This window comes from Dermacentor andersoni, chromosome 6, assembly GCF_023375885.2.
Source record: "Dermacentor andersoni chromosome 6, qqDerAnde1_hic_scaffold, whole genome shotgun sequence".
Classification (NCBI taxonomy): domain Eukaryota; kingdom Metazoa; phylum Arthropoda; class Arachnida; order Ixodida; family Ixodidae; genus Dermacentor; species Dermacentor andersoni.
This window is the reverse complement of record NC_092819.1, coordinates 137,517,823-137,534,913: the sequence shown is the minus strand read 5'-3', so window position 1 is coordinate 137,534,913 and position 17,091 is coordinate 137,517,823. Positions and strand designations below refer to the sequence as shown.

The window sequence follows — 17,091 nt, the reverse complement described above, 5'->3', positions numbered from 1 at the left end:
GGTGACCTGTTGGAGCGAGAGGCAGACCAAGCATTCCTTACCCATTGCTGGCACTTTTCCTGATAGTGTCGTCCCAATGCGGGCAGTGCTATCAGCCACATGGATGGAGCGCATGTGAAAGTGTGGCTGGCTTCGCCTAATTCTGTGGGGATCGAGGCGCTTGCGCATTGTGCTTAGCTCAATCTCTGGTAACCAGCACCGTAACGGCAACATGGCGGACGTGGCTTGCGCGCCGGAGCTAATTTCCCGTGCAAACCATGCTCTCTCCCCGGCTCAAATCACCACGTGAGCAAGTGTCACTGGGACGTGCCCGGATTGGCCTCTCGAGTGGCGGCCCCTGGGCGCCCTCTCCACCCGAGCTCTCTTCCACTGAGCGCTTCATCGCCGCAGCAGATGTTCACAGGCCCGCAATGAGTTCACTACATGGGACTTTTGCTCCCGCGACTCCAAAGTTCTCGCGCTTGGTGAACCGCTCTCCAGTTAGCCCTAGTGCAGCGAGCGCGTGTACGCGATCGGTTTTGTGGTGAGGCTGTGCCCGTAAGCGCTGTGACTGTCGCAGTGTGCTGTATCGTGGGTGAATAACCCTGCATTTGTTGACGATCGGACTCTGGAGCCTTCTCTGCCCTGTGTCGGAGAGTCGACAAACCCTGCTGTAGCACTTTTGTGCATTGCGAAGTGGAGGAACGTCGTTCTCTTTCCTGACCGTCGCTTGTAGGGTGAGCCTTGTGCAAACCCATCTCCACAATTCGTACCACCAAGATATTGTCGACATATGTGGCATGAAACCGTATCATTCGTCACAGACTCCTAAATTTATGAAAATGAATTGTTTTCTCATTCAAATTTTAGTTGCTCAATAATTCATAAAATTCTGCAACCCCTTTCCGTGCAAGAAAAATTTATCAGTGACTGTACTTATTTGCATAAAAGGTCTGATTTCAATAGAAAGAAATTTCGATGTAACGAAACATATAACCAATTTTACTGACTTCATTATATCGAGGTTTAACTGTGTTATCTTTTGAGACTTTTGCCAAGCAGTTGCAGTCTGGCTTGTTACGGCCCCTAGCAATTTACGTTTTTAAATCACCATTGCCACCGTGGCACTCGAGGAAGCCAGATCAGGCAACCAAGCTGTACCACTATTCTTGCTGTTTAGCTAGTTGGTTAACATTGCAGCGATTGTAGCTGTTTTCATGCCTGGGCTGTACAAATGCTTAGAGGAAAAAGTTTCAGCCATTTGGCTTTAACGTGACGAGTATCTTTTGGTGAAGCCGGACACTACTAACTCTCATTGAGTGAAGTGTCTGATGTGCCAAAAGGTGATCAACACTATTTCAGCATGAAAGTTGACTTTGGGCCACTTGAATAGCTTGTAGTGTGTGTGCAGTTCAGTGACTGCTTAGCTGTAAAGAATTGCACATAAGAGATAGATTTGAATATATTATATTATGTGTATGACTGAAGTTTGCTTCACCCTTCTTGAATATTGGTCTTCAGCATGATCTGTATGAACCTTGTAGTAGTATGCCTGAAGGAAAGGAAGTTTGCAGCTCAACGTATGCAACCCACTAGTAATGGTGTTTTTTGCAGGATTTGTGAGTGTCAGTGGGGCCAGTTGGTTGGAATATCGTGAAACACATAATTCATTGAATTTGACCTTCTGCTTACTGGTACGTAGTAGTTGTTGAAAATTATGGGCTAGCATAGTAACTTGGAAAGCTATATTTCCTTGTGCCTCAACATCAGTGTCATTTACTGCCAGAGAATTCATAAAAATAGTCAGGGAAATATTGGCGAACTTGAAAATGTCAATGTAGTAGACACCCTGACACTGTTTTTTAATTGGCAAACAAACTGCTGAAGCTACCCAAATAGTGTGTCTTGGGAGCATACTTGTTGACTAACCTGAAATTTTCATAAACCTTACGAACTTGGGCTCATTTTACAATTTTGTGAATGTTCAATGAATATTTACAAAAGTATGCAGTCTGTTTGGGTAAATATTTCATTCGTTGGTCTCCAAACATTCTTTAGAAGTCTTTTTATGGTTACGTGATGCAGGAGAGCTCCTTGCTTCTAGCAAGTCTCTAAAGAGAAGTTTCTGAAGCAGGCAGGGTCGCTGAAAAAGTTTTTGTGATCTAAAAACAATGTGCTGCTTGTCACTCTTCTTCACAGTTCTGAGTCAGTTCTGAGTTTGTTGCTCCGTGTGTGCTCTGTACGAGTTAGAATTAGGTAAATACAGCAGTTTGAGAAAGTGCTGGCAGAGCGCTCACACTGTGCAAAGTGCTGTTGAGTGCTGCCATTTCTGTCGGACAACTTGCCAGGAAGGAAGGTGACAGGCTCACTGTTTTCGCCGCAGAGTGCTTGACCATCTCCATTTCCTCTGATGAGGAGGCTGACGCGGAAGGAGCTGGCGAGGAGTGCCACCAGAGAACAGCATTGTCCTCCGAGACGCCCACCAAGGAGAACCACCCCACCCCCCAGCCAGCCATGGTGGAGGTGCAGTGCCTAGCGGTGAGTGTTCTCCGCAACTTTATGTGAGGTTTAAAGGTGCCTCACGAGGCCACATCGCAAATTCTGGTTATGCGCTGGAAGTTGTTACATGCCCGGACACGGGTCTTAGAGACCAAAAAATCTAGAAAAAATGGGTTTCTTGAAAGTGGTATTTTCATAATAGGGTCATTCCACGCCAACTGTCCCAACCTTGGCGCTCGACCATCGGCGATGTAAAAAAATTGAGGACTATCTATTTAAAGCAAGAAGTATATCTGTAAAAGATTTTTGCCAAAAAAAAAAAAAATTCAGCACTGCTAGAAACATGTGAAGTTTTTTAGAAAGCTCGACAGTATGAGTAGTAAAACGCATTGTCAAAAAATTCTCTCCTCTTAAATTAGGCGAGCACACGATTTTTCCTTGAGAATGAAGATAGGCTTTTCACTTTAAAAAGGTGTTATCGATCTTTACGTATCTTTACGGCACTAAATATGCAAAATTTGGTGCATATTGGGAGTTTTTTTGCAGAAAGATAACTTTTACCGAAAGGTTATATTTGATAGTAACTAATTGCCAGCAAGTTGTACTGTAAGTTAAAAATAATTTGGGACGAATATAATGTGAAATCGCCTGTACAGCTGGCGACAAAGTTGTAAAATACATTATTTAGCGACTTTTTGCCCAGACCACCTCAATGCTAATTCTACGACTAAACATAGACTAAAACTAACTTTCTTGCAACTTTGTCGCCAGCTGTACAGGTAATTTCACGTTATATTTGTCCCAAATTATCTTTGACTTACAGTACAACTTGCTGGCAATTAGGTACTATGAAATATAACTATTCGGTAAAAGTTATCTTTCTGCAAAAAAATTCCCAATATGCACCAAATTTTGCATATTTAGCGCCGTAAGGATACGTAAAGATCGATAACACCTTTTTAAAGTGAAAAGCCTATCTTTATTCTCAAGGAAAAATCGTGTGCTCGCCTAATTTAAGAGGAGAGAATTTTTTGACAATGCGTTTTACGATTCATACTTTTGAGTTTCTAAAAAACTTCACATGTTCCTAGTGGTGCTGAAAATTTCTTTTTTGCGAAAATGTTTTACAGATATACTTCTTGCTTTAAATAGATTGTCCTCAACTCTGCTTCCCGTGCTCCGATCACGTGTAACAAGCCGCGGCTGTCGGTGTTCAAGAATGGCACTGCTATAACTGCAAACCGGGGTTACGGATGGTTAGTGACATGCGAGCTTCGCCAAGGCATCGCATTGATGGCTTTAAAAGGAGCATTTTAGAAAATGTGACAAGATTACTGGGGCAGCCTCTCAGCTTGAGAAATCCAGAAGAAATGGTGGAGCGAGATCGCCACAAGCATCTCTCCACATATTTCTCACTGGCTTCCACGAGCAAACCCCATGACCATCAGCTTTGTTTGCTTTACGCGAAAACGAAGCTCCAGAGGGACTGAGTCATCTGCAGGCCCTTCTGCAAGGACAATGTGGAGGCAACCTGCCCTACCACGCCATCGCTGCCACGTCGCCATCAATGTTGTCGCTGCTATCAAATGTAAGCACATTCACAACAATCGCCACATTGATTAGAAGTGCTTTGTTTCCAGATCTATAGCAGTGCGCTTTCTTTTCGCCGGTAATGTTGTGCATTACCGATTAACAGCTTGCGGAGCAGCCATCTTCCGTTTTGGCTGCGATTCAAAAGAGGCTGAGAAACCAGATTGCCCGCAATGACTTCAATACAACCAACAAAGAGAATGATGAGCGACTTCATCTGTTGGCAGAACTGCGCAGAATGAGGCGCGGGTGAGCAATCTGGGAGGAGATCTGGGAGTGGTCAGTGCAGTTGGCATGGTCCATTCGTGTTTGGAGGGGTGGGCCCTTGGGCAACGGGAGAGAGGCATACGAGGCTGGCGATGCAGAGGGCTTGAAAATGAGCACACAGCGGCTGTTGGGGTGGTGGGTAATTGTGCTGCGGCTCGAATTTCTTTTTCCTTTTTCTTTTCAAGGATTTCGCATTTGATTACTTTGGGTATGGACACCCAGCAGCCAGACTTCATTGTTATAATCGATAATCTGGCATGGGGGCATTGTAGTAAGTGGGTTATTTTGCCATGGAAAACATACAAGAGGTGATGGTGCAGCAGCTTCTCATTGTTATAATCAATATATTGTTAAAACTGGTGTCGTTATACTGTATTTACTCGCATAATGATTGCACCCCTGAATTTTGTCGTTTCTTTTTTTCTTGTGTAATGATCGCTCCCTGAACTTGCCGCAGTGATATGTTGTGTGCCAAGTCTAGCTAATGATGATCGCGCTTACTATCTGTCAAATGCTACGCGAACGACTCTTGAAGACATGCCAAGCGGTCTGCACGCACCCAACATTGTTAAGCAGATGCCCCATTTCATTCCTTTCATCACTTTCCGCGCTTCCATGAAAAAAAAAAAGCTACAACCAAACTTGCCTCGGCTTTATTTGTAGGCTTCAAAATGGTTTTGGTCAACAACAACAACATAAAAGGCGCCTTTCGATTCTTCTTATCTACACTCGTGGGCACGCAACAAATCGCGAGCGGCAACAATAGTGACCACGTTTACACCGATATGTTAGAAGTGTACCCTATTCATATGCCGACACTTGTAACACAGCTAAGATATTCGCCCGCCCTTAGCGGAACGTGCCGTATTAGGATAGCAGTGAATACAAATGCTGCAGTTTCAGCAGCATGCCCGCCATGTGTTTCTATGTCACTGGCAGCTAAGCGCGTCCATCTCTGTTTCTGTTCCCTCAAAGTGGACATGGCTATGTTATTGTCACAGACTTGCCGATATTAATGATATTATTCATTACTGATACTGAAGAAACTGTTTCAATGCGCTTTATGTACTCCCGAGAAGAAAAATAATCGTGTTTGGCGCGTTCGGCTTGCTCCGCCAGCCGCCATTTTTGTTTTGGTGTCCCGCACTGACAGCGGCAGCCACCTGCTTGTTGACCCGTTGTCATCCTGCAGCAAACGCGGGATGAAAAAAGAAAGTGTTTCTTTTTGCGGGAAATTTAACCAGCGTAATGATCGCACCCCTGAATTTGCGTGAATTTTTTTAGCAAGAAAGTGCGATCATTATGCGAGTAAATACGGTAAATGGGTTCGCCTGTATATCCAGGCTACACACTTCAGTCCAGCAAAATGAGTTTAACGAACGCACTCGCTGACAATTTCATTCTACAGAGTCACCGAACCTCTATGTGTGACATCATCTGAATGACACTAACAATGAAGTGCACTTTCTAGAAGTCACTCTTAAGTTTGCCCATCTGACAGGGACACTAGTGGCAGAATCGAAGCGGTGTTTTACTGCATTCAATGTCGTTAGCTGCCCACAGTGTCTAACCAATGCATTGGTTTCAGCGGGTGCAGGAAACGCAGCCCCAGAGTCCGCGTGGTGCTGGCCGGGGTTCTGTGGTGGTGCTCACGTCACCACCACCGACCACGCTTCGGAGTTTTGGCAGGAGCAACCCGCCGGCGCCAGCCAGTTCGGAGATGCGCTTCAGCTGTCGCAGCATCCGCATCGGTTCGTACAAGGTGGCGTCGGGCGAGTACTGGGTCACCGTCTCGAATCAGGGCTTCATATTCACCATCCGGCCACCCAGAGGTGCGTGCGTGACGAGTTACAGCTTCATAATTTTATGCTCAGCGTTGTGTGCATGTGATTGTGTTGCACTGCATAATGCAATGTGGTAATAGTCAAATAATAAAAGAATGTATGTCTAAACGAAAATGTGAAGACTGCTGGAAAAGCTTGTTAATTCGACAATTGCAAACTTAAAGAACTCTGATAATTTGGACTCATGCTCTTGTCCCAGCAGGCATATGCATTGTTTAATAGCATCAAACTCTTAATTGGGACGTGTGTAGTTGCACATCGGTTAATTAAAACAACTCTCGGATCGCGACGAGTGCATAAATGTACGACACAAAAGCAAAAGCTGCGCTAGTGTCTCACTGAAGGGAAACGACAGAGTCATCATCAGAGTCATCAACAGAAACCATATAGGAACAACAGTGGGCTTCTTCAATTTTCGCAGTTCTGGCAGCCTTCTGGCAGCCAGCTAGTTCTGCTCCTGATAGGAAGTCGCGCGGGATGGGATCCTAAGACAACCCAAAGCTGCCCGAAGTTTGCAAAATCAAATGCTGGAGCAGCTGGCCGTGGGAAAATTGTAAACACGCTACAGTGAAATCTCGTTAAACCGTAGTTGGCTGGAGCTCGGAAAAAGTACGTACACTAAACGGTAGTACTACCTATCGCCCACTTATATGCCAAAAATAGAATTCGGAGAGAGTAGGATGAAAGGGCAAAAAACATTAGTATTTGTTCACTTCACGTAACAATAGCGTTACAGTTGAGTCCGCTTATAACGAACCCGAGCGTCACGCGGAATTCGTTCGTTCTATCCAGAAGTTCGTGGTATGTGGGCCACACACAAAAATTGACATCAATCAAAACAAAAATTTATTGAGAAAAAAAATCGGTGATCGTTGTCTGCCTCGTCAGAGCACACCCAATGACGACGGTTTCAAGCTTGTTCAAAGCTGCGATGTGTTCGTCACCCAAGGCCTTAAAGTACACAAGATTTTTAAGTGCCTCAATATGGCTCACTGCTGTGGTCGCGCTTACGGGTGCTGGCTCCGACGGATCGTTGTCATCGTCCGATGCTTCGGCGTCGCTTGATGCCCGCACTTCCCGGACGGCGGTCTCGTCGCAAAACGACTCCGCAACTTCAGCAGCGTCGTCCACATCAACAAAATCTTGCCAATCAAGATCGCAGCCGGCCAGGTTAGCGTCAACAACGCGTCGCCACAAGTCGTCGTCAGGCTGGCTTTGTTCAGTGTCTTCAATGCCTGCTTCAGGTGCGTCAGCGAAGCCGGCCTTGCGAAAACAATTCCGGATGCATTCGGGTGTCACTTCCATCCACGCCGCTTTGATCATTTCTATCGCCGAGTACAGCAAGACCTGCAGAGGCACATTGACAGCGGGGCGATCAACTGCAATCAGCATCCGCTGCACAACACGGCGCCTGTAGGCCGCTTTAAACGACCGTATTACACCCATGTCCAGCGGTTGCGCTTTTGAAGTTACATTTGGCGGCAGAAAAAGCAACTCAACTGCCGTTAAGACAGCTTGGACATGGTGGGGGTACAGTTGTCGAGAATCAGAAGAACTTTGCGCCCTTTCTTCACCATGCTGCTGTCAAAGTCAATAAGCCATTCCGCGAACAACTCGCGTGTCATCCACGACTTCGAGTTATGCCTGTAACGCACTGGTACATATGTGCGGAAGCAACGGGGCCTCTTTGATTTACCGATGACAAATGGCAAGCGTCGATCGCTTCCATCCATGTTGGTGCACAAAAGCACAGTTATGCGAACTTTGCTGTGCTTGCCGCCAGCACGTTTGTCACCCTTCATAGCGTGCGTTTTGCCAGGCAGCATTTGATAGAATAGCGCTGTTTCATCGGCGTTATACACATCTCTTTCAGCATAACTTGATACACGGGCCAAGTTTTTAGACATCCACGTGTTGATGTCTTCGTCGCTTACCGATGCCGATTCGCCGTTGATGGTCTTGAAAATAATTCCGTGGCAGAGCTTGAAGCGATGGAGCCAGCCATTGCCAGGAGAAAAATCTGGGAAGTCCAGGAGAAACGCTAACTACTTTGCTTTGGACAACATCAGCGGCCCGCTGTTGGGAACATTGCGTGCTCGAGTATCAAGGAACCACTTTAGAAGCGCGTCTTCAACGTCTGCATATGTGGCTTTCCGTAGGCGCTTCCTCGTCGCGGAGTCCGTGGCGGCACTCTTGTAGATTTTGTCCTTCTCTTCTAGTATCGTGGATATTGTCGATTTCAACAAACCATACTTTTTCACCAGTTCGTGGTTTTTTGCACCTTGGGAAAGGCCTTTCGAGATCAACAGTTTCGTGGCCAAGTCCAAAGCTTTTCGCTTCACTGTCGAAGTAGACGCCGGCGAATCTGCCATCTCGGATAGGCACGGGAGCACACCAGTAGGAAACAACGCCAACAACGCTAGCACAACCACAAGTAAAAAAAAGACAGTCCCGCAGTCGTGTGAGGTGTGAGGCGCGGCGTTAAGGGGGGGGGGGGGGGGGGGAGAGAAGAGGGGGTACGAAAGCACGTGATCACGTGCTAAGTTGTCAATTGGTGGAAAACTTCGCCGCTGCCCTGACATCGACGATGGCGAGTGGGGTCCCGTGGCGAATGAGCTGGCACTTTCAACTTGTGTTCACGTTGCTGATGCGTGCTGGGCCGGCATTTTTTTTTTTCTCTCTCTCTCGTTATCGCGGCGATCCCCTTGCCGCATCGCCGCTCCTCCGTGCTTCCGGCGAGACGCCGCGGGAAAGCCAATTCTCGGAGCGTGCACAGCACAGGGTCGGCGGATCTCGCCACGTGGAAAGTGGTCCGCGACACCAAGGCGTTCGCTGTAGCCGATCGGCTAGGCTCGCGGGCGTTCGTTGTAGCTGAGACTGAGCGCCATAGCCTAAACGTATATTTTGACGGTCACGCCGGACTTGTTCGTGATAAGCGAGCGTTCGTCTCAAGTGGGGCCGCTATAAGTGGGCTCGACTGTAAATGGAATTCAAACTAACGAAACTGATAAAGAGAAGGCTACGTTTGATGATGAAAGGAGTGGCACCGCCTCTGGAACCATCACCTTTTATTTACGAAAGAAACCTGTGATTGTTTTCTGCTTTTTCTTTTTCTCTGAAAGCATCTTCCTCATTCTCTTCAAAACTTCATAACAGCCGTGCACAATTCAGTCCTTCAATCACCTGCAATAACAAAGGCCGCTCCTGTGCTTCCTCTTCTTCAATTGTGGTATTCTGGTCATCTTAGATCCACCCCGTAGTCATCACTGACTACTTGGGCGACAATTTCGTCTGTGACAGCACTGCAGACCATGGCACAGCTGAAGACGCTTACGTAGTCTGCGAAGTTCACGTTGCCCAACACTTCATGCAAAGACCTCAGATGTGCTAATGACATGCGGGAGCATGTGGCCCCAGATACCATCGCGCCTGCCACTGGCACACAGGCATTATCAGTGAGATTGCGCACCACTTCTCACAATGTGTTTGATTAAGCATGCTGCATGTAATCATCAGCATAATCATAACCCCAGTAGAACGCACTGATGATAGCTCCAGCCAAGCGCTTCTGTGTTGTTGTTAGATCTGAAGTCTGTATTGAACAGGATCGTGATCATTTTCCTCAATTCGACTAGCCTCTGGTATTTGCCACACGAAGACATGGTGACGTGCAAGTCTGGTTGCCACAACAGAAATGTCCTGCAACAGAAACAGCAGGGCATTGTTACAACAAAGATGATAAAAATGTAGTGGCAGCTTGACTTTTGCGACTGGCGAGTTGTGCGACGAACCACAGTGGCTGCATGCTGCACTGTCGATGTTGGTTTAACTAACCATTTGCAAAAATAAACGTTACAACATGGCGGCCATGATGTGATTTCGGCTCCTTTACTCTTTTCCCCTTTATACAGTCCACAAATGCATAGCCTTCGAGATCTGAGGGAGCTGTCGCTGAGGCATGGATTGGTCAGGTTGTTAAGTATGTTGCGCTATCTGTCGTTTAGCTGTGAAAGGGAGCATCACTGCGAGCCAGGATCTGGCAATGGCAGCACACAGTTTGAATTAGCCACGGCACACCCGATTTGCGTGTGAATTGACAAGCTTTATTGCAATAGGTAGTTGACTGCTTGATGACAAAGGGCAATTGGTTTTTGCTTTGTTGTCGCTTTATTACCAATGTGGTGCAGGATTGCGCGACACGCTGACAACTTGTTGGGTTATGCTTTGCTTTCCATACACATATCCTGTTTCGAACATTTTATACATTATATATATATATATATATATATATATATAGATTTGCTACTTAACAGATAAACGAAAGTTTTCAAAGGAGTCCTAACATGCGAGCAGTCCGTTGGCAGCATCAGTGCACCAGTTGCTTTAGCATCAGCCAATCGAAAGGCACCTCTCAGCGTGCTGACATTCCAAGTCGATAGGAGGGCTGTGTGCATTGAGAGTTTTGTCAGACTGCCCCCTGATTCTTGTATGTTTGCGATATTTCTATGTGGCCATTGTAGGCAAGGAAGACTGAAACGTAAAGGCAGAAGCTTGAGCTTTGGAAAAATACCGTAAGCTCTATTCTTGACAAACATAGCTACACAGCTGTCTTTATCCTCTGTGTTGGCTCTCTCATTGTTGAAATGCCATATAGAGGATAACTGTTTAGCAGGCACATTTAAAAAAATTCATGCTGGGAAACCAAAGCACTGCAAAAAGTCTATCTGTGCTTTCATCAAATGATAAAATGTGACGTGGAGCTTGACATGGAACCCTTGTTCAACAGAAACTTTTTCTGGTCTTTGCCAGCTATATTGCGATGTTGACTTTCTAAAAAGAATGTGATCAGTAGTGTGCAAGAGCCCCTGCAATGTACTACAATGTTGCATGTCCCGTGTGCATCGTTATCAGTGATGTTTGACCGCATCTTGGCCAGTTGAGTTGGGCGATAATGTGGCCTAGAACGGTCATCACTGATCAATTGCTTGTACTGTCTTAGGTAGAAATGAAGTGCATTGGCACCAATCTATGACGATTCATTCGTTTTCTAGAGACATACATCATGCTTAATGCAGCAGACGTTGGCTTGTGCACCACGGATGACAAATGTGACAGGCAAATTTGACCAAATAATGTTGCACTATGAGCTGGCCTCTTTATTTTGAATGAGGGAAGAGACTGTCTGGCTTTATCACGAATGTTAAGTTCACTGTTTCCTTTTAAGTTTAATAGGCAAACTGCAAGGTAGTGTTGCATTAGGAAAGCAAATTAAGAGCTTACCTTTGCTATCATTGCCATCGTGTATACGTTGTGCTTATGTCGCAGCCTGAAGAATGTGGCAAAATGTCTAGAATAGCACCTCGAGATGGCGCTCAGTGGTGGGAAAAATGATATAGCTCCTTGAACCTGGATGCATTTTGCATGTTTTTGAGCTTTTCGTTTTCTTTGCGTCTGCAGCACTGACAAAATAACTTTTTTTTCTTCGGCTACTCAAGAGTGTTTCACGTAAATCATTTTGACACAGCGTAGGTTGGGCATTGCTGATGCTGAAACTAGTTGTTTTCCAAAGTCCATTTCTTAGCAATTCTCGCAGTCTGATTACTGCACTGCCTTGTTATCTTGACACAAATAAATAGCACACTATGCATTGTTATTTTCTTGTCAACAAGAGTGGCGAGAGTGCTATAGACGTTCTATGCGTCATATCTTTCAGGAAAAAAATATGGCAAGATAAATGCAGATTCAATTTTGCTGAATCTTTTGTGGCAGTTAGGGGTTAAACTCTTTCCATCTGCTGTCTTCTGCAGAGAGCCAGGAAGTGACGCTGCATCTGCTCGACACGGATGTGGTGCAAGTGCTGGGCAACCTGTCGCGTAACATGGGCGTGCTCTTTGTGTGCACCAATCGCGAGTGTGCAACTGTCCTGCGCACAAAGCTGGGCATGAACCGCAAGCTGCCTGGATACTTCGACCCCGCAGGCACTGGTGAGTAGGAGCTGAGGGCCCTGTCTGACCGTTGCACTAAAACTATGCAGTGAGGCCTGGTTACTATGAAACCCACATTAACGAACTTTTCATATTGACATACTTTTCAGAAATCTGCTGCTGACTGCTTATAGTTTCAGTGTAGAAGTGCTTCAGTGCTGCGGGCTTCAGTATACCGAAATTTTCAGAATAACGATCTTTATTCAGTTTCCATTTCATGTTAATAACGCCTCAGTACTACGAACTAATATTGCGAAATCTGGGGATTCTTAGACTTCCGTGTATCCTTTGCTGCAGCCGGAACAGTAGGCTAGCAGATGACAAGGCGCAGAAAGCGAACGCTACAGTACGTTTGCTCAGAAAACCCGAGGCAGTGTAGGAGGGAAAAAGAAGAAACAAAGAAAGAAAGGGTCGAGTGGGGATTTTTTTTCCCCCTTCTTTCATTGCGGAGGTGACGCCACATCAGGTTTTGCAAGCGCATGCTCCACCCAGACAAGTGTCGCCTAGCAATGGAGGCGCGTTTTCTTCCTTCTTTTGCCCTTATTTCCACGCAGGCCTCTTCTTTCTGTCATGCTTCTTTCTGTGGCTGTACCAGATACGCGCATGTGGCACCGCAGCTACGTGCGATGCCACATGGTCACCGCACTTGGCAGGCGGTGTCATCTACATGCGCTTGCACTTTGGAATAGTTGGTGTCTGCCTCGAGTGAGACAGTAGCCGTGAGGTGTCCGCAGCAAGGAATGTGAAAGAGAAACATTACTCTTTATAGGTGACATGGAACTTCTTTGTCAGGGGTTTTCTCTGTGTCGATGTCTATTTTGCATGCGCCACTCTATTGTATATACGGTAGTGCATGGTGACGGAATCTATGAAAAATAACAGCTGCGCCGTTGAGGGCCAGCAGGCCAACAATCTTGAAAACACCACAAAATTACCCATAATACTCTTTCGTCGAAGCAGCCTGAGACTAAGCAAAGGCCGTTTACACAGTCATTTCCCATGAACAAAGTTCATTTTACAAAAGCAACGGCAAATTCGATTCGAAGCGGGCAGCCAGGACCGTCATCATGTTTCACGCAAACTCCGCAAACCATGCAAAGACGCTAACGCTAAATCTGAAAAATAGTTTGCATACACTATACGCTATGGGTCGTTTAGCGTTCTGCGAATGCGCGGTGACTGCCCGCTATTTTATAGCGTACGCAATGGTATAGCGTACGCTAAACTAAAACTGTCTATTGACTGTTTTGGTAAAGCGTCGAGGAAGCTCAAACACATTTGAGTGATTCACACAGTCGTGCAAAAAAAAAAAATGAAAAAGAAGAAATGCACTTGTGTTTTCAACAGAGCTTTACAATTTCACTATGTAATACTGAAACAGTATTACTGTGGACCAACTTCTTCAGTTGTCCCGAATGAACACCACACTGCTGGCACTGTGTGGCAATAAAAGAAAAATAGAAAGAAAGCAAGAAATCTGCAGAAACTTTCACCAGTTACACATGCTGCACTGAATAAATGCATAGGCAGCTGGGAAAATTCCTTCGAAATTGAGCAGCGTTGGTGTGACCACAGCTGGCGTTTGGGTGATGAAAGCACTCTTCCCTGCCATTGTGAATGATGTGAAACCATGAGCTGTGACCAACGACATTATTCCTTGGAGGGTGACAGCATGTTTGAGCTTTTGCCATTGTATCGAGGGGGCAAGTTTCAACACCTTATCAGCCAGTTACAATTGAACGCCATTACCGTATTTACTCGCATAATGATCACACTTTTTTGTCAGAAAAATTGACGCAAATTCAGGGGTGCGATCATTACACGGGTTAAATTTCCCACGAAAATAAAAAAATTTTCGGCCCGCGTTTGCTGTGGGATGCGGATGCGGGACACCAAAACAAAGATGGCGGCCGGCGGAGCTAGCCGAACGCGTTTTTTTTCTTGTTGTGAGTACATTACGTGCATTGAAACAGTTTCTTCCGTATCAATGATGTATAATATTGTTAATATCGACAAGGTTGCGGCAATAACGTAGCCACGTCCACTTTGAGGGGACAGAAACAGATGGGCGCGCTTAGCTGCCAGTGACAGAAACGCATGGCTGGCGTGCTGCTGAAACTGCAGCATCTGTCTTCACTACTATCCTAATAGGCACGTTTCTGCTAAGGGTGGGCGAATATCTTAGCTGTGTTACAAGCGTCGGCGTATGAATAGGGTACACTTTTAACGTATCAATGTAAACGTGGCTACTGTCATTTCGCGCGCGATTTGTTGCATGCCCACAAGTGCAGATGAAAAGAATCGAAAGGCGCCTTTTTTTGTTTTCGTTGATTACAACCATTATAAAGCCTACCCACAATAAAGGCAAGTTTGGTTGTACCTCTTTTTGTCATGGCAGTGCGGAAAGTGATGAAAGTAATGAAATGAGGCATCTACTTAAGAATGTTTGGTGCGTGCAGACCGCTTGGCTTGTCTATAAGAGTCGTTCGCGTAGCATTCGACAGATGGTAAACGCGATCATTATTAGCTAGACTTGGCACAAGGCATATCGCTGTGGCAAGTTCGGGGTGCAATCATTACACGGGAAATAAAAAAAATCAAATTTTGACGACAAAACTCAGGGGTGCAATCATTACGCGAGTGCGATCATTATGCGAGTAAATACAGTACTACGAATGCCCCTTCCACAAATGCCTCTACAATGAAATGACCTATACATATAATGAAAAATGAATTATGTCCCAGCCAAATTCCTATCTTTCATATGTATTGTGAAAGCCTCTATAACGAAGACCACTGCAAATAATTTGCCTATATAACAAGAGGAATTTATGCGTCCACACTGGCTGGTTTGTTGTTTTACAACGAACGCTGAGTAAGGGTGCGCCAGTGCCCTCCGCAGATGTCACTGATACAGGCTCAGGGCTAGCTCTAACGGCAGCACTAGTGACGCACCTGACGAACGTGCCAATGTCAGAAGTATAGTCCTGCTGTACTGCTTCATAAATTGCATAACTCATATGCTGCTTGTTGTGATGCGGGTGTGACGTCTGACAAATATGTCAGAGTGGATGATTGCATGATGATATAAAAGTGACCGACAACTGACAATCTTCAAAGTCATCTAGGGTGGAAAGGATGCACATGTCAACGAAGACAACGATGATGAAGATTCTGTAAAGGAACCAAGAATTTTAACGCAAAAGGAGACGATTGTGGCATTTGACTATCTGCAGCTTTACCTTAGGTTGCCCCCGCGTTTCGCCACAGAGCATGCTGTGAATATCAGTGCAGTAAAGGTAGGATGCAGTTGCCTATTTGTTCAGACGAAGTGCGCACAAAAAAAAAAAAGACACTTATTTTACTGTCTCCCTTGAATTTGGGGTAGAGAAAGGTTTTCTCGTGTCGAATTGGCTTAGCCTGCTGTATTGGGAGCAGTGTGGTGTGTGATCTTTACAGCGAAGTTACCTGTATCATGAATTTTGGAGGTGCCAAGCACTTCATTATAAAGGCATTTTACGGTACTTCGATGTTGTAGCGGCCAACCACTGGCTAAACAAGCCACTGTTTCGTCTGCATTCTATTCCATCTTGTATTTTGTGGTGCATTTTGTATCCTTAGTTGCAGTTCCTTCCTGTTTACTCCAGAATAAAATGAAAGTGACCGTCCAGAACTTCTTGCACAGCTCTGGTGGTCTTAGGAGGCTGATGCTTTCCTTACTGATTATGCCAGACCAGAAAAAATTCTATAGATCATGCAGGATTTTGGCTAAACTGACAGCGAACTTTCGAGGTTTCATGCTCTGTATGTGTACACGAGCAGCTGCCGGGCATCAGGGTTTCTAGCTGCTACAGAGAGTGCGGTTTGTCGTTTCTCTGTGTGTACACAGAGGAGTGCCAGAAGCGGATCACTTTCCTTCCTGAGCCACCATTCTCGGACGAGCAAAAGAGCTTCCTGCGGCAGGTGTTCCCCGGTCCCCTGTTGCAAGAGATCAAGCAGACGCAGGCCAATGAGATCCTAATCAAGTCCTCACCAGGACCCTCGGTAAGGCATCCCTTGTTCTCTCTCTCTCTCTGTAAGCTCTGTGGCATCATACACAAGTCATATCTGTATACAGTAGAACCCCGTTCATACGTTTTTCACCGGACCGAGGAAAAAAAAACGTAACAGCCGGGAAAACGCAACAGTGAGGAAAGCTCCGAAAATGAATGAAAAAGGTGCAGCTTCAACTATAGACAATTAATTTCCACAGAGTGCGCTTAGGACTTTTAAAAAAGTCTAGAATGGTGGTTTGCTGTTTCTTTCGCTCGCTAGAAATCACCACATGTTTCTCAGTAGCCTGGAAGGCCGCATTGTTGTCAGCGTTGCTGTGAGGTGCGACGTAACTGCGGAGGAGGTCCAGAGCCGCGACGGCTTCTCCAAAGCTAGGATTTGGCAACTCCCCGGCATCATGCGGCTTGTGCTCCTCGTCGTCGCTGCGCCACGGCAATGGCAACGGACGAATGAATATCCGTGGGGAAATTTTGCCCTCTTTGGCATAATCATGCTAACGTGCTAACGATTGTTTAGTATTGCTGCGGAGCGCGCGCGTCCGAACAGTCCGGTTGCACGCAGCGTGGCGTGGTTTCTCGAGAAATGTAAACAAGAGAGGAGAGCTGGCCCGATAGGCGGAGCAATGCCATGAGCAACGCCAACTTCCGGCTTCCCTTTAGCTATAGCTTCACGAAGAGTGACGGCAGGGCCTCTCCTGAGTTTCCTTCCTCCGTGAGTCAACCCGTCCAACAAACCATGCGGTGACCGTAATCACAGTGATGATAGTGAGAGCATTTTTCACGAATGGCCACCTAGTGGCGGCCTCTCGAACTGGCGTGCGGCTTCTTGCAGCCAGTTCCATAGCCAAGCCCGATCAAAACTAGTCAAAAGCCAAA

At 46.0% G+C, this 17,091-nt stretch overlaps 1 protein-coding gene across 7 annotated transcripts in view; it reads left to right on the top strand.

Annotated features, from left to right (window-relative positions):
* The window catches only part of LOC126523558 (uncharacterized), a 129,492-nt gene that overhangs the window by 54,180 nt on the left and 58,221 nt on the right, over nt 1-17,091 (top strand). For all 7 annotated transcript variants that reach the window (XM_055066921.2, XM_055066920.2, XM_050172159.3 and 4 more), the window contains 4 exons: nt 2,363-2,517; nt 5,924-6,167; nt 11,987-12,163; nt 16,053-16,207. In XM_055066921.2, the coding sequence (XP_054922896.1) occupies nt 2,363-2,517; nt 5,924-6,167; nt 11,987-12,163; nt 16,053-16,207 (731 nt within the window). The remainder of the gene's footprint in view (nt 1-2,362; nt 2,518-5,923; nt 6,168-11,986; nt 12,164-16,052; nt 16,208-17,091) is intronic.